This window comes from Hippopotamus amphibius, chromosome 1 (genome assembly GCF_030028045.1).
Source record: "Hippopotamus amphibius kiboko isolate mHipAmp2 chromosome 1, mHipAmp2.hap2, whole genome shotgun sequence".
Lineage (NCBI taxonomy): Eukaryota > Metazoa > Chordata > Mammalia > Artiodactyla > Hippopotamidae > Hippopotamus > Hippopotamus amphibius.
Window position 1 is genome coordinate 169,177,992 of NC_080186.1, and position 26,419 is coordinate 169,204,410.

The 26,419-nt window shown below is 36.4% G+C and overlaps 1 protein-coding gene across 17 annotated transcripts in view; it reads left to right on the top strand.

The window, feature by feature from the left end:
• Positions 1 to 26,419, top strand: part of RAPGEF6 (Rap guanine nucleotide exchange factor 6) — a 232,112-nt gene that overhangs the window by 182,339 nt on the left and 23,354 nt on the right. For 12 of the 17 annotated variants that reach the window (XM_057735731.1, XM_057735740.1, XM_057735751.1 and 9 more), the window contains 7 exons: positions 3,484 to 3,607; positions 5,947 to 5,970; positions 9,235 to 9,455; positions 14,918 to 15,109; positions 17,576 to 17,710; positions 22,835 to 23,063; positions 24,646 to 25,148. In XM_057735731.1, coding sequence (XP_057591714.1) covers positions 3,484 to 3,607; positions 5,947 to 5,970; positions 9,235 to 9,455; positions 14,918 to 15,109; positions 17,576 to 17,710; positions 22,835 to 23,063; positions 24,646 to 25,148 — 1,428 coding nt within the window. Of the gene's footprint in view, positions 1 to 3,483; positions 3,608 to 5,946; positions 5,971 to 9,234; positions 9,456 to 14,917; positions 15,110 to 17,575; positions 17,711 to 20,206; positions 20,858 to 22,834; positions 23,064 to 24,645; positions 25,149 to 26,419 lie in introns of those variants that run through there. The other 5 variants (XM_057735807.1, XM_057735816.1, XM_057735840.1 and 2 more) reach the window with 4 other exon arrangements.

Below are 26,419 nucleotides of genomic sequence, written 5' to 3' on the forward strand. Positions count from 1 at the left end.
TGGGTTCCGCATAAGTTAAACAAAAAAAACCTTCTTGACCCTATTTCTGCATGTGATTCTCCACTTAAATGTAATGAAAATGTTCTGTTTTTAAAACAAATTGTGATGGGCGATGAAAAGTGGATACTGTACAATAATGTGGAATGGAAGAGATCATGGGGCAAACGAAATGAACCACCACCAACCACACCAAAGGCCAGTCTTCATCCAGAGAAGGTGATGTTGTGTATATGGTGGGATTAGAAGCGAGTCCTCTATTATGAGCTCCTTCTGGAAAACCAAATGATTAATTCCAACAAGTATAGCTCCCAGTTAGACTGAGTAAAAGCAGCACTTGACGAAAAGCGTCTGGAATTAGCAACAGAAAATGCATAATCCTCCATCGGGATAAGGCAAGACCTCATGTTTCTTTGATGACCAGGCAAAAACTGCTACAGCTTGGCTGGGAAGTTCTGATTCATCCGCCGTATTTCAGACATTGCACCTTTGGATTTCCATTTATTCCAGTCTTTACAAAATTCTCTTAATGGAAAAAAATTCCATTCCCTGGAGCATTGTAAAAGGCACCTGGGAGAGTCCTTTGCTCAAAAAGATAAAAAGCTTTGGGAAGATGGAATTATAAAGTTACCTGAAAAATGACAGAAGGTAGTGGAACAAAAGGGCAAATATGTTGTTCAGTAAAGTTCTTGGTGAAAATGAAAAATGTCTTTTTATTTTTACTTTAAAACCAAAGGAAGTTTTTGGCCAACCCAATAATATTTATACTTGTTGATATAAATTCAAGTAATATTCATTAGTACTTTTCTCTGTGTCAGGCAGTGCAAGAACTTAGGCCATTTAAATTCCTGTTTACTCACCTCCCGATTTATACACAGTTGTTGCCATGCCTTTAAATGCCACACAATAGTATTGTTTAGTAAAGTCTGTATTTATTTAGCTTTACCTGTGTGATGATATTGTTACTGTTTTTTGTTCCCTTCCTGTATTTCAAAACTTTCATATAGTTGGGGGTTTATTTCCCCTGTAGAGTACTGATTATTATTCCCTTTTATGCAAGTCTACTGGTGATGAAATCTCTTAGTTTTTATTTATCTGAAAAATGTCTTTAATTAATATTCATTCTCAAGGCATAATTTTGGTTGGCACTTACCTTTCAACATTTTGAGATAACAAAATTGTCTCCTGACTTCCGTTGTTATTGTTGAGAAGTTGTGTCAGTCTTATTTGTTGTTCCTTTGACAATAATCTACCATTTTTATAATAGCTGCTTTATAATTTTCTCTTCTATCTCTGTTTTTCTGTAGTTTTGCTCTGATGTGACTAGGTACAACATTTTGGTTTTGTCTCACCTGGATATTTTTATTCATTCCGAAATTGTCTTCAAGCCTAATGTCCAATTTTTAAATTATTCCTTCAACTATATCTAATTTTACTGTTACATTCAGCAGCAAATTCCTTATTTCAGTTATTGTGTTTGTTTTCCCAGTTTTACAACTTAAATTCATTTTTTTATCTTCATGTTCTCTGCCAAAGTTCTCAATGTTGTTTTTTATAACTTTGCACATATTCACCAGTTACTTTAATGTCTGTCTCTAATAACTCCATAATCTAGATCCTTTATGAGTCTTTCTGTTATCTTCTTTTTTCCTTGGATTTCAGTCATGTTAAATTTTCTCCTGATGTACCTGGTTATTTTTTACCAAATGGATGTTGTATATAAAAAAATTACAGAAACAATCTAGGGTTGCAGACAATATTCCATTCCTCCAGAGAGAATTAAAGCTTGCTTCTGCCAGGCAGCTAGGGGTGCTAGCAATACAAAAATCACTGTAAATCATTTTCACATTTAGAGATAATTTAATACTGAACTTTTATCCCAGTCTACATTTAGTTTGTCTTTACTCCGAGGATATATACAGCCCTTCAAAATCCTAACCCAAAGCATTGAAGGTTTATCTAGACTTAAGTTGTTCTTCTCTAACTTCAAAAGTCAAGGTGGCACTACTCAGTTTTTCAGCTCATCATCCCATTTTCTGAAATCAGCAAATGTCCCTAGGGTCAAGCACTGGGAAATGCTAAACTTGCCACAGATCTTCATAGTTTCTTCAGATCTTCACTGCCTTGATAGTTTTTTGATGACTTAAAACATTTTTTTTTCTATTTTTGTCAAACTTTTCTGACTGTTCTCAGCAGCCATGTCATACCAATTAACTAGTTGTACTGCCCTCACTTTCAGTATCACTCCTTTTTCATAAGAAAATATTATTGTAGGATTCAAGTATATTTTTCTGACATGCTCCCTCAAAACATGTTTATGTGACTTGAAAGTATTTTGGATTATTTTGTTTTCAACTTTTGTTGAGACTCTGAACAATTTATATGTCCAATGGATAGGTGCCATTTACTACAAAAAGGGAGCCCACTGTGCGTTCCAGACACATGTGGTTCTCAAACTTGGCTTCAGGGACTTGGAACTCCACAGACACCTCAGGGGCAATAAATAGGGTCACACCAGCTGTTAAAGACAGGTGTGAAGGAAGACAGTTAGATTACCCTTTGAACATACAATTTTTTGCCTTGTGGTTTGAACTGGGTAAGCCAACATATAGGCTAAGTGTGGTCTGATTCCTGTTGTCATCAAAGAAAAGTAGACCATTTTGAAAGATGTATGAATTTTTTCCTCAGAGAACTACTTTACAAAACAGAAACAAAAACTGTAAACTTATGAACAAATTTATGTTTAATAATTAAAGTCATGATTATGAATTCAAATTCTGGGGAAGGGAAGATGCATGGCAGACTAGAAGGTGTCTGCCCCTACAAGCCAGCCACCTCTTAATTTTAACTGATTATTACCACTTGGAAAACAGACCTGTCAGTACTATTATTAAATTCCCTACTCTACCTGCCCCCATTTTTTTCTTCCAGAGAAGTCAGAAATTTTTGTTTTCATGGGATGTCTTCTACTTCTTAAGTGTTGACAAGTCATTTTACAGTTTAAAGTGTAGAAACTAAACTTTTTAAACCATAAAAACCTTACTGGCTTAGCTAAGCCCAAAGGTCACTCTTTGTGACCTCTGGCTAAAACCTAAGTTTTCAAGTGTTCTACTCTGCTGACTGAAAAAACAGATGCAGATACCTGCCTAAGAGTGGGCTGAGCATCTGGAGAATTAGATTTGAGGAGCTGCACTTTTTACTAGGTGTGTCTACAACATAATGAAATGGCTTTTAGAAGCTATGCACAGTTTATCACTTTCCAAGATTCATAATCATTACTTCCATAGGAATAGAATTCCTCCCATTAGCTCATTCCCTGGGAGCAGGATTGAACCATCTATGGGTTTATCAATTCTTGAAAACAAAAGCGACAGTTTGATAAAGAAGGCTCTGATTTGTGCCTCCAAGAATAATCACTTGACTTTTGCTACCTTTATAAAGATACTTTAATTTTGGATGCTAAAAAAAATTGCTTTTATTCTATAGGAAATGATTCCAAAGTAGATGGTTTAGTAAATTTTGAGAAACTCAGAATGATTGCCAAGGAAATTCGTCAAGTTGTTCGAATGACTTCTGCTAACATGGACCCAGCTATGATGTTCCGACAGAGGTATGGCATTGAAGTGTGTAAGTGTTACAGAGTGGCATTGAGAGTGATATAATATTTTTCATTTATTGACCATCTGCCATTTGCTACACACTGTACTAAGTGCTTTACAGTTTGCAATGTCAAGTAATCGTTTATCACTATAACCTTTAAACATTGGTAGTAGTATTGGCCTGCCTTTTACACATAAAGAAACCTACACCCAGAGCAGTTAGGTAATGTGTCCAGGATTACATAAATTGCTGAGATTTGAGCCCTACTTCTCTATTACTTTTTGAGTACATTGATAGTTCTGTATTGTTATTGTTACTTAAAATGTCATCTAACTTAAATGTATGTAAATTGCTGATCTTTATTGAAGTTATCACGGAGGACAGATGTTTTCATCTGGTTTCTAACCAAATGTGTGAAATATTAGCCTGCATATGTCTTTTATTTTTACTGAACAGTTTTAAAGTTCTATTTCTATTTAAGTTCTACTTTATTCTTCTAAAATATATTCCTTTGTCTCAAGTCATGGTACTGCTGTTTATTTGTATGTAAATTCTTTAACAGTGTTTAGAAAGTGCAAATTTAATGATACTCCATCTTTAATAAAAATGCAAGTATTATTTGCATTCAGTATTAACATGAACTTCTAAGAATGCTTTTTAAAATTTTTTTTAATGTAATGACAAATGCCTTTCCAAATTATATAAAACTTAAAGTTTGTTGTCAAGCTCTTCCCAGTAATTTTTGTAATTTTTAGGGTAAAAAGATAGTAGGGTTTTAATTTTTGGTCTCATTTTCCTCTGGGCCTATGTGTATAGCTTCAGTACCTAAGAGCTTTAAAAATGAAATGTTAACCTAGGCAAACACAATCCTTGTGGCTTAAAAGAATATAGTCTACTAAGGAAACAAAAATACTTGGTTCTTTAAAAGTTAAAAATGGAGTTTTTGTTTTGTTTAAATCACTGTTCAGGAGTTTTGTTTTTATAAGTAGTTGACCTGTTGGTTGCTGTAGTTTAGAAATTCTCCAAGTATGGAAGAAGGGGTGTGTCATATCTCCTTTTCCCTACCCATCCTACTTCTGCCCCTGAGTATCACTACATGTAATGAGGGGTGTCATTGCTAAACAGTGTAGAAGCAGAAAACAGTAAGAACTAGGGACCAAAGCAAACCTGGAGAATTTGTTTGTGTTTTTGTTTTTAAGTTTTTGTTTTTGTTATATGTACAATAGCCCCACCACTCCCTGTTGTCTTACACAATCATCTATGTACTCATGTATTTTAGCACCCTGGTTCCTGAAGACAATAATGAATTTGTGAGCCTGCCAGACCAGTTGATAATATTTTAAGTACCAGCAATGCTTCAGAACTGAGCAAAAGAGGATTAAACTGAGGATGATCAAGAAACTTGGCTGTTTCCTTGGGAATGGCCTAGGCTAGAATAGAATACAGTATGGGGGGGGGAAACATTTATAATTAGATTAGATTGAACTTTTCCTGAGTCAGTTTTGTCAGCTAGTACTGAAATGTACTAGCTTTCTTTAAGCAAGTAATTGTCCAATTTGGTAGTGTATATTATCTAGTGTGGACAATGTAACCCCTTTTATTTTAACAGTAGTCAGTGTGCTGACTGAAAAACAGAATTTGGGGCTGGCCACAGCTGGAGCTTATTGGGTACAAGCCTGGAATATGCTGAGACCAGTCAAGATGTGGAGGAAAAAGGGGCAAAAAAATAAATGAGAATAAAAATTTTTAAAAGATTCTTGATTCAGCCCAATTGTAGAATAAGGAAATACAGGTTCATAAAGATTTTGATGATACAGTTATACTTACATTTTAAGTTGGATTTGCTGGCCAAAATTTCTTGTATTATACATTGTCAGAGAAATTTCTGCACTTAAAAATGAAATTATAAATCTTTATGTTCCTTGTAATTTCATCCTCTCACTTAAAAGAGTGGCTCAAAAATCCTTTTTAAAAAAAATTTTCAAAAATTCTGTTCCTTAATTTAAGGTTTCCCTGAAAACTTTGAATTCAGAATTCATAGTTAGTAAATCTTTTCCCTTAAGCTTCTTATTAGCATAAGTCTCTAAATGAATTAGGTATTAAAATATAATTGGTCTAAAAGCATACTTCTAGATATTGTGGAGTTATTTTGGCCTTCAGTACATACCATAGTTCATTTTACCCTCTTGTTTTCCATTAAAGTCATTTTACTGTTAAGCTGCCTTTTTTTCTAGTAAAATTTTTCTGTTCTGTTCTGTCTCCATAGTTTCTCAGACTCACAACTGTTGTCTTTTTTCTGTGCTTTCCTATTCAAACACACGCTTCAATGTTTGTGGCTCTTGCTTACAGGAAGAAGAGGTGGCGCAGTCTGGGGTAAGTGTAGAGATGAATGCAACTGGAATGAAGGTTGTGCAACTCTTAACATATACTGCATCCTTTTCATTAATGCACGCACGTAAAATAGCATGTGTTCTATTAACCCTGTCAACCTACATTCCTGACAAATGCCTTTTGCTAACAAGGTGAAAATAGTGTTAGAACTAGCTTTTTTTTCCCCTTTACTTTTCCATTATTGATGTCCCATAAGTCCCTTTTAGATTTTAATTTAGCAGGGTCAGTTAGATGATGATGATGATAGCATATATTTGTTGTATGCTTCCTATGTGCCATATACTTCTCTAAGCACTTTATATGAATTATTTATTCTCCAGACACTCTGTGAAATAGATACTGTTATTCCCGTGGTACACATGGGGAAGATAGAGTTGTCCAAGTTCCTAGAGTTCACTAGTGGTAGATTCTCATTCACTAATGGTAATCTGATTCCAGAGTCCACACCATTTTCTTTTATTCACATGCCATATTTTATAAAAATAAATATTTAAGTGTATTAAAATGGGTTAAGAGAGTTGTTTATAAAGGTTACATTTTCCATCAGTTTTCCAAAAGGGTGCAGCCTTTGTCCAAACTATACTATAAAATTGAGTTAGTAAATAATTGAAATAGATGATTTTAATTGTTCAGATCCACTAATACCATGAGACATACAGCACTGATTGGATTTTATTTTAAATTCCTACCACTCCTACCTCCCATGTCTCTCTTAAAACTGAAATAGAATCAGAAAACACCTTTTGTTGTTCAGGTAGGTTCAGATCTCTGCTTACAGATCTGTAATAGGTAGCTGGGTATCTATTTAGAATCATTGAATGTTTAGGGTCTTATAAATCATTTTATCTAGTCCTTTCATTTTTAGTTGAAGAAAAGGATAGGTTTTGTGGATGTAGGGATTAAATAAGAATTTTGCTATTTTAAGATTATAGTGAATCATGAAGTTAGATGCTTTTATATTACATATGTGAAGGATTTTTTGTGAGCCACTTACTTTGAGTCTTGTCTTATTTGTGGTCTTTTGTTTTTTGTTGAAGCTTGGTGAACTTGAATTTCCTTCTACTTTCTTCCTCCCTCCTCTGTGTGTTTCTCATATGTTTTCTTCTATACTATACATTTATGTCTTGATCTTTCTGGTTTTTCTCATTGAAAACAAAAATGGATTTCTAACATTACTATTATGAAGAAGAATACTTGGGCAGTATATCTTGGGGATTTGGAGGTGTTTGACACATTCACTGTTTATTCAGCTTTTGGGTTGCATTGTGTGGTGTTTGCAGATACTAGATATTTTAATTTCTACATCAAAGCATTTTGAAAGTAGCTTAGAAGACATTTTATTGTCATTTATCACAATATTTTTATTTATTAAAATTTTGTATGTATCCTAGATTTCTGGGCACTTTTTTTTATATCAGCTTACATAAAATTAAATACTTGTATTGAAGTTTGCTCCTAAATGTTGGGTCTTGATTTTACTGCATCTCTTTGAATATAAGACATCATCAGTTGTTGGGACCACTATTGTTTTATGTACCACTAAGAAAACTCACTATGGTACCTTTTTGACATTGAAAATTTTTTAACTTCATACTTGTTAAAAAGAGCGCTTATATATAAACTTAGGTATGTGTTTTTAATCACGTAACACCTTTTTGCATTCATAAAAAGGAAAATATAAGCAAATTAAATTGGTTTAGGTCTTTCTAAAACTTCTTCGTATTCAGAATATGAATTTTCTGAATCACTTTTAGAATTATTAGTTCCTGGGTTTTTTGTCCCCACAAAGTATTGCCTTTTGTGGCATTACTAACACATCAAATGTGTTAGTAATGCCACACTTCTTAAAACAAGCCATAAAAGAACAAAAAGCTGCTGGTGCTGGGCTCTTAGGCTGGCTTTCCAAATATTTAGGGCTGGCTAATACCTGCTTTGGGAATGTTGTTGAACTTGTTAGATTCACTGCATCCTTATAATCATTTGGTTCCTGGAGGTTAAGGGAGTAATTCGCTAATACCACTGGATTTTGTTCCAATTCATTCTGCAGGTTTCAGAGTTTCTACCTTTGTAAATAGTGACAACCACGTCACAGTTTCTGCGTGACAAATAGCAATTGAAAGTTGCCATCAAATGTAAGACACACTCTTTTAAAGATCTTAAAATTGTGAAAGGAAAAAAATAACATTTCTTACAACTGTATTTCACTTAATTTGCAATGAAAACATTAGGATTTTAGTGTCTGTTTTAAACAGGGTGTATGTATTTAGAATATCTTTGGGTAATTGGGAGGCTAACTTAGAAAACCCATAGATACCTTTATTATTTTAGAATGGCAACTCCCTTTAAAATAAAAATCGTCTAGAAGCTTGTGTTTGCTATCCTTGTTACAAAGGACAAATAGCATTGCAATTTCTGTTTTCCAGTGGTTCTAGGTGTAGTTATTGTAGGAGGAAGTTTGCCAAAAAGAGTAGAGTTGGATGTGAAGCTGTGGCTTATTTGAATTGTAGTTATTCCTACCCAGCCTGTAGTTCCATCACATTTAGAGGCATTGCAAAAGAAAGATCCCATATCCCTAGTCCTAGAAGCCACATATTGCCTAACCATTTCATATGTGAGTAGAAGCATTGAGTAGCTTTTTAGTGCACATCTGATCTCTGACTATATTAAATGGAGTATAAATGGTGTTATTTTTCTTACTGGTTGTTCTCTTCGAATTATGGCCAAAATCTGGTTACTGGTAAAATCCATGAGCATGCTTAGAGTGGGCCAGCTATATACAGGAATCGGGACAGCGATAGCATGTCCAAAGCAGCATGAACAAGCAAAGCTGCTGTAGAAACTCCCTTGCTGAAAAACCCTGGTGCAGAAATCTGGCTCAGGATGGACTTGTCCTTAACTAGGGCTCTTGCCAGGTCTTCAGAGTGTGGATGGCCACAGGGCCAAAGGAATGCTTTTACTTGTCACAGTTGTGCCATGGGTTGCAAAGGCACCAAACACAGGTCTAATGGAATTTGTTGCTTTGGGAGGAATCGTTAACTTATTCTTTTGAATTCTGCACTTTGTTGAATCTGAAAACTCAGAACATCGCCATGTGTGCCATATTACTTTGCATTAGTGCTCTTCATCTTTTAACTCATTTGCATCAGCATGCAGTTGCATTAACAGAACAGAATTCTTTTCATCTTCAGTCTGCCATACGAATTCTCATCTTTACAGCCCCTTATTGTGATCTCCATGTTCTTACAGGTCACTGAGTCAAGGCAGCACAAATTCAAACATGCTGGATGTTCAGGGAGGTGCTCACAAAAAAAAGGCACGCCGTAGCTCTCTGCTTAATGCAAAGAAACTATACGAAGATGCCCAAATGGCAAGAAAAGTGAAGCAGTATCTTTCCAGTCTGGATGTAGAGACAGATGAGGAGAAGTTCCAGATGATGTCATTGCAATGGGAGCCTGCATATGGTACCTGTAAGTACAAATTTTCACTTACATGACAGTAAACAGCACAACAAAATAGAAATTTATTGCTCTAGTATTATGTTGAAGTTCCAAGAAAATTAAATTTCACTCACAAAAGTTTACGTCAAGCATCATGTGATAATGTTAATCAGATACTGAATTCTCATCCATTCCTGATGACTCTGTGCAAGAAATGGAGTGATAAATATAGTTCTTTAAGAAGCATTATAAAGTCTTCTCGTAAAAGCTGCAACATTGTATAGGAGCCCTTCTCTTTGAGAATGTTCTTACCTTCATCCCTAAATGAAGAGTAAAATAAGTGACAAATTTTTCTTTTCTAAAAATTTTACAGATAATATCATTTACCAACTGAAAAAAATACAATAAATGTAATTAATATACTGTTAGAAATAATAGATGTATTGTAGGCTTCAGTAAATAAGGTAAAACAAGAAAAACTCGGACATACTCTGATATTATTTAAAAGTAGAAAATATGATGAACAAAACAGAGCCTATTCTCAATACTCGTTTTTTTAAAGTAAGTACAAACAATAGAATGTATGTGTCTCTGGGTCAAGGAAATCATGAGTTGTAAAAGCAGAAATCAAAAATAGTAAAATATACTGTTTGTTATAACAACAAAATAAAGATGATTGTGCTTCCATTATAAGTGAGTATTATTTATCTATACATATGATTAAATATTACACCAGTAAAAATCCCAATATAATGCTTAGAACTTGATTAAATGTTGACAAGAATATATAAGGGGGAAGGTTCAAATTTTCTATTTCTATGTTCCTTATTGATAGGGGGAAATTGTAGTCATCATGGGTTGACCCTGAGATTGATAAATGGTATAGTAATAGAAATTTGCATAGTAATAGAAAAAGTATGCCAACAGAGTAGAAAAGATAAAATGGAAATACAACCAAGTATTGATTTTAAAATTCAGATTCACAGTGAATTTTAAAATGTATGGTAATGAGCCATTCAGTAAATGTTGTTTTTAAAAACAGTATCTTTGGTGGGAATGTAAATTGATACAGCCACTATGCAGAACAGTATGGAGGTTCCCTGCGGAACTAAAAATAGAGTTACCATATGACCCAGCAATCCCACTCCGGGGCATATACCCAGAGAACACCATAATTCAAAAAGACACATGCACTCCAGTGTTCACTGCAGCACTATTTACAATAGCCAGTACATGGAAGCAACCTAAATGTCCATCAACAGATAAATGGATAAAACAGTTGTGGTACATATATACAATGGAATATTACTCAACTGTAAAAAGCAATGAAACTGGGATCTTTGTAGAGACCTGGATGGACCTAGAGACTGTCATACAGAGTGAAGTGAGTCAGAAAAAGAAAAACAAATATCATATTTTAACACATATGCGGAATAGAAAAATGGTACAAATCAACTGGTTTGCAAGGCAGAAATAGAGACACAGATGTAGAGAACAAACATATGGACACCAAGTGGGGAAAGTGGGGAGGGTTGGGGGGGAATGAATTGGGAGATTGGGATACCAAATTGTACACTTTAAATATATGCAGTTTATTTTATGTTAACTGTATCTCAATAGAAGTTCTAAAAATAATAATATTAAAAATTAAAAATAATAAAAATTTTTAAAAAACCAGTATCTTGAACACTTCTACCAATAGGAAAAGGAATGGGGTGTGATGGAAAGAAGATCTATTAAAGGATGGAGACAGAGTCTGGGTCTCATTTAATTACCACTTGAACAAGTTTCTCGTCATCCTAGATCTCTTTTGTTTTCCTAAATGTAAAACTCAAGCAAGGATTGGTACTGTGTTTTATCTCAGATTCTTTCTACATCAAACCTATTAAGTTAGAAAGACGTAAAATAATAAAAGCTAACAATTATTGAGCGCTCTTTATATGCCAGCAACCATGCTAAATACTTTTATAAATGTTGCCATTTACTCCTCACAGCAGTCTGTTAGGTGTCCAGTATTGGGATTGTGCAGGTATGTATTACAACGAAAAAACTCTCACAGATACCAAACATTGGAGAATAGTTAAGTACACTGTTTCCTTATCAATACAAGGAATAATATATGGCCGTTAAAAATAATAAATGTATGTACACTTGGAAAGTAGCTGGAAAAATTTCTTATCACATGGTGGGCTATCAAGAAGTGTCAGCTGTGAGAAAGTGGTACACATCAAAAGTAAAGACTGGAAAAGTTTATAGAATCTTCAAAATTTATTCATGTTTGAAAGTTCAAAGCCATATACACATTTATTAAATATCTCTGATGCTGCTTTGAATGATCATAAAAATTATTTTTTCCCAAGTAACTCAATGTAGACTTCATCATCTTATGGTTATAGAATGCAATTTACTATTCCTGCTTTCGTCTGATAAAAGGTTGTTTATTTTATCTTTTGTTTTCACTATCTGCTTTTCTTTGTTCCCTAAATATGGTTTGGAATATTCAGAAGCGTAGAAATCTCTCTTATGCTTTGCTCATTGTTAAAATTTTGAGGCCTAGGGACTTCCCTGGTGGTCTGGTGGTTAAGACTCCATGCTCCCAATGTGAGGGGGCCCAGGTTCGATCCCTGGTCAGGGAACTAGATCCCACATGCATGCTGCAACTAAGAGTTTGCATGCCACAACTAAAAAATCCCCCGTGCCACAACGAAGATCCCACACATAGCAACAAAGATCCTTCATTTGGCAACAAAGATCCCACGTACTGCAACTAAGACCTAGCGCAGCCAAATTAATTAAATAATTAAAAAAATTTTTGAGTGCTAGAAAGATCCCACATATTAACCTCTGCGTTCTCTCTCTCTCTTCCTCCCCGACACACATCTGCAATACCTTTCTCCTCTCACACCCAGCCTAGACTTGTCTACGTCTTTTTTAACACTAAATGGTGTCTCACTACCATTGACTTTAATACTGATTCAAAATGAGAAAATCTGTGCGTCTTTTCTTAAACTGAAAGTTAAACTGTTTTGTGAAAATTTAATTCATATTCCTTTAATTTATTTCGAGAGTCTCTGATTTCAGTTGCATGATTGATTTTTTTTAATAAATTTATTTATTGGCTGCATTGGGTCTTTGTTGCTGGATGTGGGCTTTCTTTAGTTGTGGTGAGCAGAAGCTCCTCTTTGTTGCTGTGTGCAGGCTTCTCATTGCCGTAGCTTCTCTTGTGGAGCAAGGGGTCTAGGCGCACAGGCTTTAGTTGTGGCACGCAGGCGCAGTAGTTGCATTGCACAGGCTTAGTTGCTCCAAGGCATGTGGGATCTTTCCGGACCAGGGATTGAACCCATGTCTCCTGCATTGGCAGGTGAATTCTTAACCACTGCGCCACCAGGGAAGTCCCATGATTGATTTTTAAATGAATAACAGCTATTCGAAACCCAAGCAATAGTTGATTTGCCAAACATTATAAAATTTGGTTCTTCCCAATAAATCAGTATATATATATGAGTTTTAGCATTCATCTATGACCTCTTATATTCAAAGTAGTCTCTTGATTTTTTTCTTTGTACTAAGCAATTATTAAAATAAGATGTCAATACAGAATTGATTAGTATTAGGGGGAAAATGTTTCATGGCTCTAACCAAAAGTTGGTAACATCTTGAATTCAGCCGGTTGATGCACTACTGCCAATTAACCCCCAGGAGCACTTTGCTTTCACTTTCTGAGATGTTCCCTAATTCTTACCACCCAAAATATTCTCTAGGTTCTCACAGTAAAAGCATAGTAGCTGACTGTGGTAGCTGTGCTGGGACAGGTTAAACACTTTTATCTTGGTGTTTAAAACAACACATTGTAAAGTGTTGAGATTGGACCTGCATTAAAACCTGAATAATAACAACTGCCTGAAGAATTAAAAGTACTAAAAATACTACCTGAAGGAAAAGTTCTTTTCTTTGGGCTATAGTATTGATTGTATACAGGAGATAGCTTTTTGTTTCTTAAGTCAGAGTTCTTAGTTTTTAATTCCGACATTCATTTTCAAATATACTAACCATCTAATTATAAATCTCTCTGGTATTCATATGTATAGCTGTTGAAATAATTTCTTTTACTCATTCAGCAACTACCTACTAAGCATCTGTTTTCTATCCATCACTGGGCACATAGACATATAGTAGTAAACAAAGTAAACAGTCCTTGTAATCATGTTAGTTATATCCTTGTTGGGGGAAGAGACATTAATTGATTAATCGCACAGATAATTGTATTATTACAATTATCAGTGCTGTGAAGGAAGGATACAGGATGCCTTGAGAACATAAAACGGGATCTAATCTAGTAGCTGCAGAGTGTGGGTTATTAGGGAAGCTGGATCATGCAGGGTCTAATAGGCCTTGTTCTAGAGATTTGTCTTTTATCCTGAGAGCAGTGGCAAGTCATCTAAAGCTTTGTGCAGGGCGTTTGGAGAAAGAAAGTGACATGGTCAAATTTTCATGATGCAAGAGTCATCATGCTCTTGTATGGAGAATGACTTGAAGACATGCTAGAAATGATACAGTGAGGGGAGTATTTCAGTAGTATAAAGGAGAAGATGCTAGCTCTTTGGGGTCCAAGTGCTTCAGGGCTTTGGTGCACACATGGCCAAGTTCAGGAACCACACCATGAACAACAAATCCCATACGTGGCACAGAAATGGCATCAAGAAAATCTGATCACAAAGATATGAATCTCTTAAGGGGGTGGACCCCAAGTTCCTGAGGAACATTAACTTTGCCAAGAGGCACAACAAGAAGTACCTAAGGAGTATACAAGCCAACACCACCAAGGCCATGAGTGTATGTGTCAAGGCTCTGGGCTCTTATAAAGCCCAAGGAGGTCAAGCCCAGATCCCAGAGGGCAGCAGCCACAAGCTCAGTTGACTTGACTACATTGCTCACCCAAGCTCAGGGGAATGTGCTCATTCCCACATCACCAAGGGTCTCAGGCTCTGCTGGCCAAAGGCCAAGGCCAAGGCTCAAATCAGGGCACAGGATGCAGCTGCGACTCTGGCTGTGGCTCCCAAAGGTGGCCTAGGCACCCATAAAGGTTCTTCTGTCTGCTGATGTAAATGTAAAGATAGAAGTACTGATGTGACCCCTGGAGTGTTGTCTGCATGGGACTAGTGTCATCCTGTGTTATTTGTACAAATAAACCTGAGGCAGTGTCTTGCAAAAAAATAATAATAATAATACAGATGAAAGGATGTTAACTTGGCCTTTTGGGTGATGGTGCCGTTGGAGCTAATTAAGTCTATTATCTTAATTTACGGAGTAAAATTAACTTAATTCTACAAAATATTTGAGATAACATTTTATAATACATGAAATTTTTGTTAGGAAAACTAATTTTTTTGTGTTAAAAATAGATGGTTTTAATGAACCGTGTATTATTGTCAGTGGTAATAACCTTCCCTTAAAAAGTGCAGAATTATGTATTTCTTCCTCTCTGTTATTAGTGACCAAGAATTTAAATGAGAAAAGATCAGTCAAGTCATTAGAAATGTCTCCAGTGCCTATGAGGTCAGCTGGCCAAACAGCTAAAGCCCATTTGCATCAGCCCCACAGAGTAAGCCAGGTGCTTCAGGTGCCAGCTGTAAATTTGCACCCAATCAGGAAGAAGGGACAAGCAAAAGACCCTGCCACATTAAGTGAGTATTCACAATTAATATCGCATTCATTTAATTGAAATTTCTAGGCAAGTCAGAATGGAAAATAATTTCAAATGTAAATGCTTTTGAGATTAGCTGTTGTAGTTTGTGTAATATAATCAGCACTCAGGAGTCAAAAAATGCTTCATTTTGCCTATAGGTATTTGGTGACAGAATGCATATTTTAAATGTTGATGTTGGCATTCCTATAATCATACCAACGAAAAACGTACAGCAGTATATTTGGGTACCAAGGGCTTACTGCATTTAGTGGTGCATTTACTCAGTTATCTAATGCAAATGCAACCTATGAGAGTGAAACTGCTTATTTCTAAAAAAGACTGTGTTGGTTTTTCATTAATCACCATTTCTGAAAACGTGGCTAGGAAACAAGAAGTAAGTGTAAAAAATATAAAGTATAGACCATGCTTTTTTTCCTCTGTTAGACAATGTAGACATTGTCCAAATGACTTTCATTTGTTGTTTTAACAGTATTACTATTTTAGCTTTCACATGGGAAGCTAGATTAGATTTGGTTCCTGGCATTATTTAGCTCATGCACTATACATAGGACATATTCAGTAGAACCTTGTCAATTTATTTTGACTTTGTTTTGAAATCCAAAGTTGAATGAGAAAATGCCCCTTCCTTTGCCAAATTTTCAGTCTGGTGATACAGACATTCCCACAAATAAATAACTTCAGTATACATAATGTGTTCACTATTATGCCAGGAGCATGTGCAAAACATATAAAAGAGGGAGGGCTTTTAGGGTAGACAGAGGTAAGTTAGTGCTCCAGAGAAGGCTTTTGGGAGATAAGCAGAGTCTTAAAGGTTGATTAGACAGGAGGTAATTAGGCAAAAATTCCAGAGAAGTTGCTCAAGCACAGGAAGAATTTGATATCTCCAAGGAGTTATAGGTGGTTTGCTGCCTCTGAGTACAAAGCTGCAGAGTGTTGAGAGAGAGTAATAATTAGTGCCAACACTTATAGAGCACTTACTGAATGCTAGATGCAGTTCTAAGTGCTTTACTAACTATATATATTATGTTCATTTAACCTTTATAATAACCCTAAAGATAGATAATACTCATTCTACAGAGGAGCCATAGAAGGTCTAAGTAACTTATACACCACCAGTACGAGGTGGAGCTGGGAGTTGAGCCCAGGTTAACTGGCTCAAATTGTTTACTTTTAACACTGTACTAAACAAACAGTGTCCCAGGATGGAGAGGAATGAAGTCATAGACATGCCAAAATTATAACATGACATGCTAGAGGAAGGTTGTCAGTGGGTAGCTATTGAAGCAATTTGAGCAAGGCAAGATTATGATCCAGTTTATGTTGGAGGAGGTCTAGGAAGGGCAGTGAGATTGGAGATAGGGAGCCTGAGTGAAAAGCTGATGTAGCAATGGTAAATTGCCCAGAGCCTGATCTAGTTTGGTGTCTCTGGAAATGAGGAGAGAATTAGTTGCAAAATGGGTGAAGTTGATTTGGTGTAGGAGTGAGAAATGGGACAAGTCTAGCTCTGGTTTCTTACTTGGATGTCATCACTTGAGAGGCAATATTATTGTCCCTTTTGCTCTAATATGACTATTATTTATGTGATAAATATATTTATATTAAAATGGCACTTAATTAAGAGTAATGTGAGTATACTGTGTTTTAAATTTTTTCAGTATCAAAGGGCTACTTGTTACTATGCTGAGTACTCATCAAAGTTGGGCTTGTTTTACTGGTTAAAAATAGTGTCAGTACATCTTTGACGTTTCTTAGAATGTATGTAAAAATACCAGTGTATTTGAAAGCATTGCTAAGTTTGACCTATGGTAAAAAGGACCAGCTGTTGGGCAAGAGTGATGATAGAACGTTGCAGGAATGTTTCCAGTGGGCTCCATACAACTTTTTCTATAAATTCATGATTTTTTCTGTTGTCTACTTCTCTCCTGTAGTGTGAATTTAGTGCTCTTGAAAAGGGCTGGACTGGCAGCCCTGCAGCTTCTTCTGTATACCCACAGCACAGATGCACCACAGGTAGTGACAGTGCCAACATCCCTACACAGCTCCTGCCACATGCCTCGCCCTGACTTGGAGAGGCCACCTCTAGAGGGGAGGGAAGAGTTTGAATCCATGCCTTCTCTGTTAAGACTCCCAGCAAGTGTGTCAGTTGTGGGGGGTGGGACACTATACTCAGACTGTTAAATCAATATCCCTATGCCACAAAACAAACAGAAAAGAGCTCTTATAAGCTGATCTGTGCTGACTGGCTGAATTTGAACAAATAACCTAGAGGTGAGAATCTCTGTATGCCATTACCCAGTCATTTAGTCCCCGTTTGTCATTTACACATTTCAGTTGACCACACTAGCCATTGTGCATCATGGCTTTAGTTATGTAGCAATTTAGGCAACTGCAGACATTTTAATTGTGAAGTGATGTTTATTTGCGTCTTTGACTTCATTTTTAGGTACAAGTTTACCTCAGAAAGTTTTAGGAACGGCTGAAGAAATAAGTGGTAAGAAACATACAGAAGACAATATTTCTATGGCATCATCCTTACATTCTAGTCCTCCTGCATCTCCTCAAGGTTCCCCTCGCAAAGGTAAGATAAAACAGTTCAAGCTAGTTCTTGTTACACCAGACAACACTATGTGGCACATATTTTGCTTTTGGTCTGTGGTAATAGTAGAAAGTGAAGAAAAGTGTAACTGGTAATCCTTCTTGAATTTTCATGTTTTGGATTGAGTCATTCAGATGGTTTCCAGGTATTATGCATCGTGGAGCTAGGACTCCTGCATTCAAAGTATGGTCCTTCTCTGGTGGAGGACAAGTATAGATAAGAATGAGGGCAGAACTCATGGTTGTTTTGGTCTAAGCAAATTCTTGATATTATTCGAATTACCAATTAATTCAAATAAATCTATAGAGTATTTTAAAATAAGAATTCCTACAAGAAATTATTTTAACCAACTACGAGATTTAGGAAATAAAACAAATATTTAGGATAATACACTCCTTTCTTTAGTAATGGAATGTTACTACCTTTTTATTAATCAGGATTTATAATAACCTATACAGTACCCTTGTGGATTTTTACATTTATAATAATATAGCACCTCTTGAGTTAAAAAATCTGAAATTGCTCTTGTTTATTTACCTGTATTTCATAATTCAGACCAAAGCTTTTATTTTTTTGACTGGCTTGGGTAGTATGCATATAAGATGCCATTTCTTGTCAGCTGCAAATGTAGCATTCTAAATAATGTGTGTGTTTCTTATATTGGCCCCTCCGCATTCTCCACGTGCCCTGGCGAAAAAGACTCCTTAGTCCTGGTACTTCACAGATGTAAAGGAATTACATCTTTGAATGATCACAGTACAGAATGGTACATGGTCAGAGGGAAGACAAGTTTATGAATTCTAGCAGGAAGGAGAAGCTTCCAGAGCTTTCCTCAGCTCCTGTGTTCCAAGTTCTTCTCACTTTTAGGGGTTCTTTTTTATCTTTGCCATCTGTATGACAGCAGTATGGTACGGTGATGTCAGACCTTAGTTTGAATCCTGACTGTGTCCCTGGTGATTGCTCTGTTACTACAAACAACTGATTTATAAGGTCAAGTCTCCTGTCTGTAAAATGGGATAGGGACCACTTATTTTAGGGACCTTATGTAAGGGTTACATGAAATAATATCTGTAATGCTTGATACATGGTGAATGTTTAATAAATTGGAGTTTCTTTTCTTTTTCCCTGCTGCCACTCCAGGGCAGAATAGCTCCATTACTGACCCTCTTCACATAGCTGAGATTGGCTAGAATTTTTCATTCAGATTTTTCTAAGAAAAGCTTAGTAAAAATCAAATTCGACATATAAAAGTATATATAATAGATGTTTTTGTAAAACAAGGGTTTCTGTTCCTGTTGTATATAGCTCATACATGATCTGGGAAGGCACATAGATCTCTTTCATCTCTTTACTATGTGTGTATCCTATCCAAAGTACCTTTTATCAGGTCCCAAGGATTGGGGCTGGGACCAGTGCCCATTCACACAGATGGTCTGGATGAACAATGTCCATATGCTCTTAATGCTCTTCCAGGATCACCTTTATACCCTCCAGAGGTCCCGTTATAGGCAGTTCTCTAATCAGGAAACTAGTTGAATTGAATTTGGTATTTTATGCGTGAATGTGACTTGTGAGAAGAGCTGTTAGGACAGGGATTTCCCCATTGCTCTTATTCCAAACAGAAATCCATTTTCACCACTGGAATGAGATGCTTTTGTCTTTCAGTGTGTGGCCCACAGTTTATAGATTTGTGAGCCTGTCATAGTCATGTTTTGAATCCTTAGAAATCTGACGAAATTCTTTTCTTCAAAACTATTTCTGTTTATTTCCATAGACAGGTTTTTGCCAGTGGTCTGTGATTAAACAAAAATGCCTTTGAACTAAGAGTACATTATTAGAATCTGTTTCTATTTCTTGCTGTACTTTGTAATAGTTCTTTGTTTTCTAACAATTAAGAAAATAAGCCTGCGTTCATGATTTTTAAAAGGAGAATTTAAACAAGAAAGAACTGAAAAAGTGAGACATCAAGAGTCCTTAACCTTTTATCTTCCCCGATGCTTAAGGCAGGCAACCTCTTCACATTGTAGAGAAAATAGAATCAGAAATTGTGCATTATAAGTACATCTATTGTATATACTGTTTATATGTCCTGTCTGATTTTTGCTAAGCTTTTTCGTAGTAGAATCTGCCTGAAAATTCTAGACGTAGTTACTAGTTACATTATTTGAGAAATAATTCTGGATATTTGATACTTTTGTCATATTTTGACTTATGATTTTACCTGCTTGGGTTACTTTCAGCGGTTTTTTTTTACCAACTTATTCCGATCAAGGTAACCTTTCTCCTGTGTTCTGTCTTGTTTATGCTATATAGTAGAGTCTCCATGCATTAAAAAATATGTTGCTAGATTTCAATTTTTCAAATATTGTCAAGATGTTAGAATTTTTTAATAGTAAAATGTTATATAAACTAGGCTAATTGTGATTAATTGGAAAGAATTAATTGACCATGACAGGGTTTTTGCATCTCTCCCTCCAGTTGGCAGTATCATATCTGATCACAGCATCCTGCTGCGCCTCTCAGGGTCTTCCTCATCCCCTCCCCGTGAGTCCAGCACCAAGATCAGTGGCCAGAGCTGCCCCGGAATAGGTGGGGTTTACTTGCAAAAGAAAATCCTTCAGATTACCAGGAGCACAGCCAAAAGAACAGACAGGACCGAGAAGGCCACTGAGGAGAATAGAGACAGGACAAGTTGTGAGAACACAGCCAGAAAAAGAATGACATCCCCGTTTAGAAGATTTAGGGAAAGAACCCCTTCAAGGGAGAGACTAGACAACAGCAAAAAAGAGGACGCAGATCACAATCAAGCTAAAGAAAGCTGTGAGAAAGTGAAGGATGTTGGAAGCAACATCAAAGATGAGAAAGGGAGTGACATCTTCAATTCAAATAGCCGAGGCAACAGTAACACTTTAAACTGCTTCTATACGCGATTCAAGTCTAAAAGGAGAAAGACTCTCTGATGAAGTTCCTTGCTTAATTTTAGTGTGAAATTTGTTTCCATTTATTAATGTAAATACAGCTTAAATTAAGTCATTTGTCAAATAAGGCTCAAGCAGATAGCTTGCTAAAATACTGTTTTTGAGCATTTTATGATTAGTGTTACAGGTTCTCCAGCAACAAAATCGTATTCAAAGTGCCTTATTTGTACGTATGTTATTTTGCTAATGTTAGTAAACTTAATATTCTTGTTTTCTGTAGTTGGCTTTATTTCCTACTGATAGCAGTTGGGTCTGTGAGTGCGGTCTGTGAGTGTGAGTAGAGGAAGCTTTTTAGGAACCAATATTTACTTTTACATTAAAACCCCCAGTAACAATCTGATCAGAACCTTTGCCTTAGATAAATTATGTTGCTATCTTATTGCTGCAACTACTTTACAAGCTAAAGTGAAGTGTATGGAAGGCAAGAAACTATATCTTGTCCACTTAAACTTTTTTTTATCATCTACCTCTCATATATACTCTGATCAGAGGAGGAAGAGATAGTTTACATAGGTTCAAAAATATATGGGAAACTTGTTAAAAAATACAATTACTGTGTCCCACTGCAGACCTCGTAAATTTGAATTGCCAGAAATAGGCCCCAAAATCTGCATTTTAATAAGCCTTCTAGGTGATTCTTAGAATTAATTATATTTGAGAAATGCTGATCTAACAGCATAAGAATGAAATTATTTTTAAAACAGTAAAGCAAGTCTGTCCCCCAAGATAAAAGAACGGTTTTTTCTTTGGAGAAAGAATTTTCCGTTTTTTTTAGTTTATTTACCACATCCATTTTCCTCTTGAAAACTGACTAATCACCTAATGAAGGGCACTGAGAAATACCAGTGATCCCAAGATCAGAGAACTGGGGTCAGAGTCAAGACACTGACTTGCCTTGGCTTGTCCTGTGCTTGGCACAAAAGCCAAATACAGATCATACATTTCCTGAGTCATATTTTTTCTTTCTGAAATAGTTAATGCAACTAGTTAATAAGGTTATTATTGTTCAACAAATTTTGTGTAATGACTTGAAATATATGTGAGTTATAAATCCTGTAGTTCTTGAGATTTCTAGGAATGGACCTAAAGGTCATGCACCTAATAGAACCTCATTCTCTCAGTGAACAAGAAGATAATTGTTTACTTCTTTGCAACCCGCTGCTTGCTGGAATTACTACAGCATTTTCTTTATTTCTCAACAAAAGAAGTTTGGTTACTTTTCTAAGTTCCCAAAACAGACACTTGTGTACATTAACTATCATGCTGCAGGCTTGTTTTTGGATCCTTCCACCTTACTCCATCTCCACCCCTTCATTCCAGAAAATGCTAAAGAAAATCCCTCTAGCTATATCTGCTGTGCAATAAGTCATAGAACAATTTAACACAGGTAGATGCTGTTTTTTTTTTTTTTTTTTCATGATACATTCCTGTAAATCTGTTAGTTCAGCTGTTCAATGTAATATTCTGCTAAATTGGTGAAGAAAAAGGAAACTAGGTATAAGGGTAAATCCAAATCTAAAACAATTTATTTAAAAATACTAAAATGATGGCTTTCAACTTGGGGCAAGACATCTTATGTGACAAAAGCAAAATATCTAGGGTAAGTATTTGCAGTTTGAAAAAACAAAAATATTCTTTCCCATGAGTCCTGATACCCCTTATGTAGCTCTACTCAAGGTGGTGTTTTGGACACTCAGGTCAGGCCTTGAAATATTTATATTAATCAAAGGGGAGGGACCATAGGGTTAAAAAGAAGTTGAGAAGTTCAAGATGTCTTTTTTTAAATGTTTTATAATATATTTAATGCCTTCTTGTTTTATTAAATGCTTGTAGCTATGTGAGAGCCTGGGGCAGATTTACCTTTGCACTAGTTTTCTCAGTAATACTGGGTTTTGACGTGCTATTTCTTGAATTTAGAATTAGACTGGTGCTGTGTGGGTAGGTAGGTGAATGAATATGTAAGGGAACATGTATAGAAAACTGGCACCATTACACCTACAAAGATGGAAATTGATATTGATACTCACTTTATGTTTTGTTCTTTTTATATTTTTCTTTGTCATCTCCTGACCCTCCCCACTCCTGTTCCCTTGTTTTGTAGTTTGACCAATTGTCTTCTCTCATTCAGGTTATACACTTACACCATCAGCTAAATCTGACAACTTGTCTGACTCCAGCCATAGTGAGATTTCTTCACGGTCCAGCATTGTGAGCAATTGTTCTGTCGACTCCATGTCTACAGCTCTACAGGATGAACGGTGTTCCTCCCAGGCTGTGGCAATCCCTGAAGCCACTGGAACATTGGAAAAGGCGGAGCACTCCTCAGGGATAGGAGATCATAGTCAGCTTGGTCCTGGGTAAACATCCTTGCCTGTGTTCACATCACAAAACCCAAGCCGAGTGGCCACTGCAAACAGGGCTCCCTAATTTGACCTTAGACCCCCCCCACCCCCCCCCACCCACCCACCACCACCACCACCACCAAAGGGGTATTTGAAAGCACATGAGAACCAGGCATGTATTCTCTATACTGAATATGCAGATAAGTACTATTTTGAAAGATGTATGGGTGCTCATTTTTTAAGTGTTACTGAATTCAGGTAACTTATATCATGTGTCTTTTCAATCAATAAGAACTCAAAGTGAAGATGCTATTGGTATGTGGGAAGTTGTTCTTGCATTCTGGCTATAAGGTTAGAGATTGCTCAAAAAGAGTGTGTAATGGGAAATACCCTCAGTGCTGTACACATTGTAGACAGGTTGGGAGAGTATGACTAGTCCTTGATCCTTATTCTCCCAAAGTATGATTTGAAAAGTAAGAATTATCAGCTAGCAAAAGTCATTTTTAAAAAATTTAACTCTAAATTTCTATTTAGAATCAAACAAAATTGAAATCTTCACAAAGCACAGAGAAAGTTGATTCTAAACTGATACTGTTAAATCTGGTATACTTTTAATACGAAAAATTTAAGCTATAGTAAAGTATAATCATCATATTTATAAAGGTTTCTAAACTATGGTTCTGTAGACCAGGAATCAGCAAACTTTTTCTATAAAATATTAGATGGTAAATATTTTAGACGTAGCAGGCTGTAAGGTCTCTCTTGCTGTTGTTCAACCCTGGTGTTGTTGCACTAGAACAGCCTTAGGCAATTTGTAAACAAATGGGCATGTTGTGTCCCAATAAAACTTTATTTACAAAAACAGATAGCTGGATTTGCCCTTGGGCTCTAGTTTGCTGGTCCCTGCTCTGTGTTCTGTACTATAAAATCAAGGATTCACAAACCTTTTGGGGGGTGGGCAGGTAAAGGCCCATTGAAAGGAGTGCATATTTTAGGCTTTGCAGGATGCATATGGTCTGCGTCTCAAAATCTTTGGAGTATTTTGTTCTATTTTGTTTAAATCCTTTAAAATGTAAAAACCATGCTTTGCTTAAGACCATAAAAAAAACAGGCTATTGGCTGTATTTGGTCCATGAACCTGAGTTTGAGAACCCCTGCTGTAAATGGTAGAATCCATTTAGTAATAGGTAATTGGGGAAGTTGCTGCTTACTTGCTACCTCAGAGACACTGAAAAATAAAACATGGTTCCTATAACTGAGAATTCTTAACTCTGTGTGCATGGAGAGAATCTAGCATTATGTTGACCAAGAATGAAAATGTATACTTAATTTTATTCTTTTTGTAATAATTCAAGAAAAATTCTGAGGAAACCTTGCTAAGTATTTGAGTTTCTTCAGTGAATGTTTCTAGCTAAGTATTAACATTAATGCCAGTAGAAGTTTTGTGATGATTGATTTTGGTGTTATTTTTTTCACAAGCTTATGTTGGCATTAAACACTTGTGAGGCATGTTCTATAGTCACTTGTAGGCAATGGACAGAAGAAAGTTTTTCCATTAAGCCAGTAAATTACTTTTAATGTGTATCTCCAATTTTAGGTGGACACTCTCAAAGCCATCTCTCATCAAGAGTTTAGCCGTCTCATCTTCTATGAGCAATGAAGAGATTTCTCATGAGCATATCATTATAGAAGCAGCTGATAGTGGTCGTGGAAGTTGGACTTCTTGTTCAAGCAGCTCCCATGACAACTTCCAAAGCCTTCCAAACCCTAAAGGCTGGGATTTTTTGAACTCTTATCGACATACCCATTTGGATGGTCCCATAGCTGAAGTTGAACCCACTGACTGTGAGCCCTATACCTGTCATAAAGGCTGCTCTCGAACTTGTGGTCAGTGTAAAGGAAGCCTAGAGACTAATCAGATGAGGCAGAGCTGGGCTTCCTCTAGTTCTCTGTCTGACACATATGAACCAAACTATGGGACAGTTAAACGGAGAGTGTTGGAGAGCACCCCAGCTGAGTCATCTGAAGGCTTGGACCACAAGGATGACATCGACCCAGTTTATAAAACTGTTACTTCGAGTACAGAAAAGGGCTTGATTGGTAAGTTGTGTGTTCTTTGTCATATCTGTGGCATTTAGAATTTAAGTGGTAAACAGTGTCCTTTGCCCAGAATTTTATTTTTGCAAAATTCCCTTCTCTTATTCTAATCTCTCTTTCCTCCCTCCACATGCAAATTATTTTCAAAAAGTTCATGATTTCTCAAGGTTTGGGGGAAGATATTCAAGCCATTTAAGATGAAAATGCTGACATGAAGGAATTTAATAAGGGGGACAGGCTTATATGTTTTGCTTTTGAGATCTTTTTTTGTTTCATTAAGAAAATATTACATTACTGTGCAATAGTAATAAAGGGATTATTCTCTTTGCCAACTCATAAATTGTTGGATGCCACTTGCTTTGCATACATGGCAGAAACTTTGAATCTGATACTTTTAAGTAGTTACAAGTGGAGGGAAAAGTGTGATAAAGAAGTCTAAAACAGGGACTTTCCCTGGCGGTCCAGTGATTAAGACCCTGAGCTTCCACTGCAAGGGGCAAGGGTTTGATCCCTGGTCAGGGAACTAAGATCCCACATGCTGTGTGGCGGGGGCGGGGGGCGCTCCAAAACAGTATTCATTATACCCTCCTAACACGTATGGTGGTTGTGCCAGCTTTTGTTGGTGGACTCTGTTCTAACCATGCACAGCTTTCTTGGTATATTCTTTTAGTATCTGGCTGTCAAAAACATTTTTTTCCTTCCTTTCTTGAGTTTACATAAGTATTCTATATAATAGCACCTGGGAGGTTTTTGTTTGTTTGTTGTGAATTTTTTTATTTATTTATTATTGGCTGCATTGGGTCTCCATTGCTGCACGAGCTTTTTCTAGTTCTGGAGGCAGAGGCTACTTGCTACAGTGTGTGGGCTTCTTATTGCAATGGTTTCTCTTGTTGCAGAGCACGGGCTCTAGGCCTGTGGGCTTCAATAGTTGTGGCACGTGGGCTCAATAGTTATGGCTTGAGGGCTCTAGAGTGCAGGCTCAGTGGTTGTGGCACACGGGCTTAATTGCTCTGTGCCATGTGGTATCTTCCCAGACCAGGGTTTAAACCCGTGTCCCCTGCATCGGCAGGTGGATTCTCAACCACTGCGCCACCAAGGAAGTCCCCACCTGGTTTTCTTTTATGTGAAGTGACTGTACTTTTGAATCAGTATTATCATAATCAACTCTTTATACCATATTCTTGAAGTCAATTTAGATTACTAAACATATGAAAGACAGATGTGCTTTTTATACGTATTTCTTTTTTACTTGTCAAGTTTCATTATAGATTGGG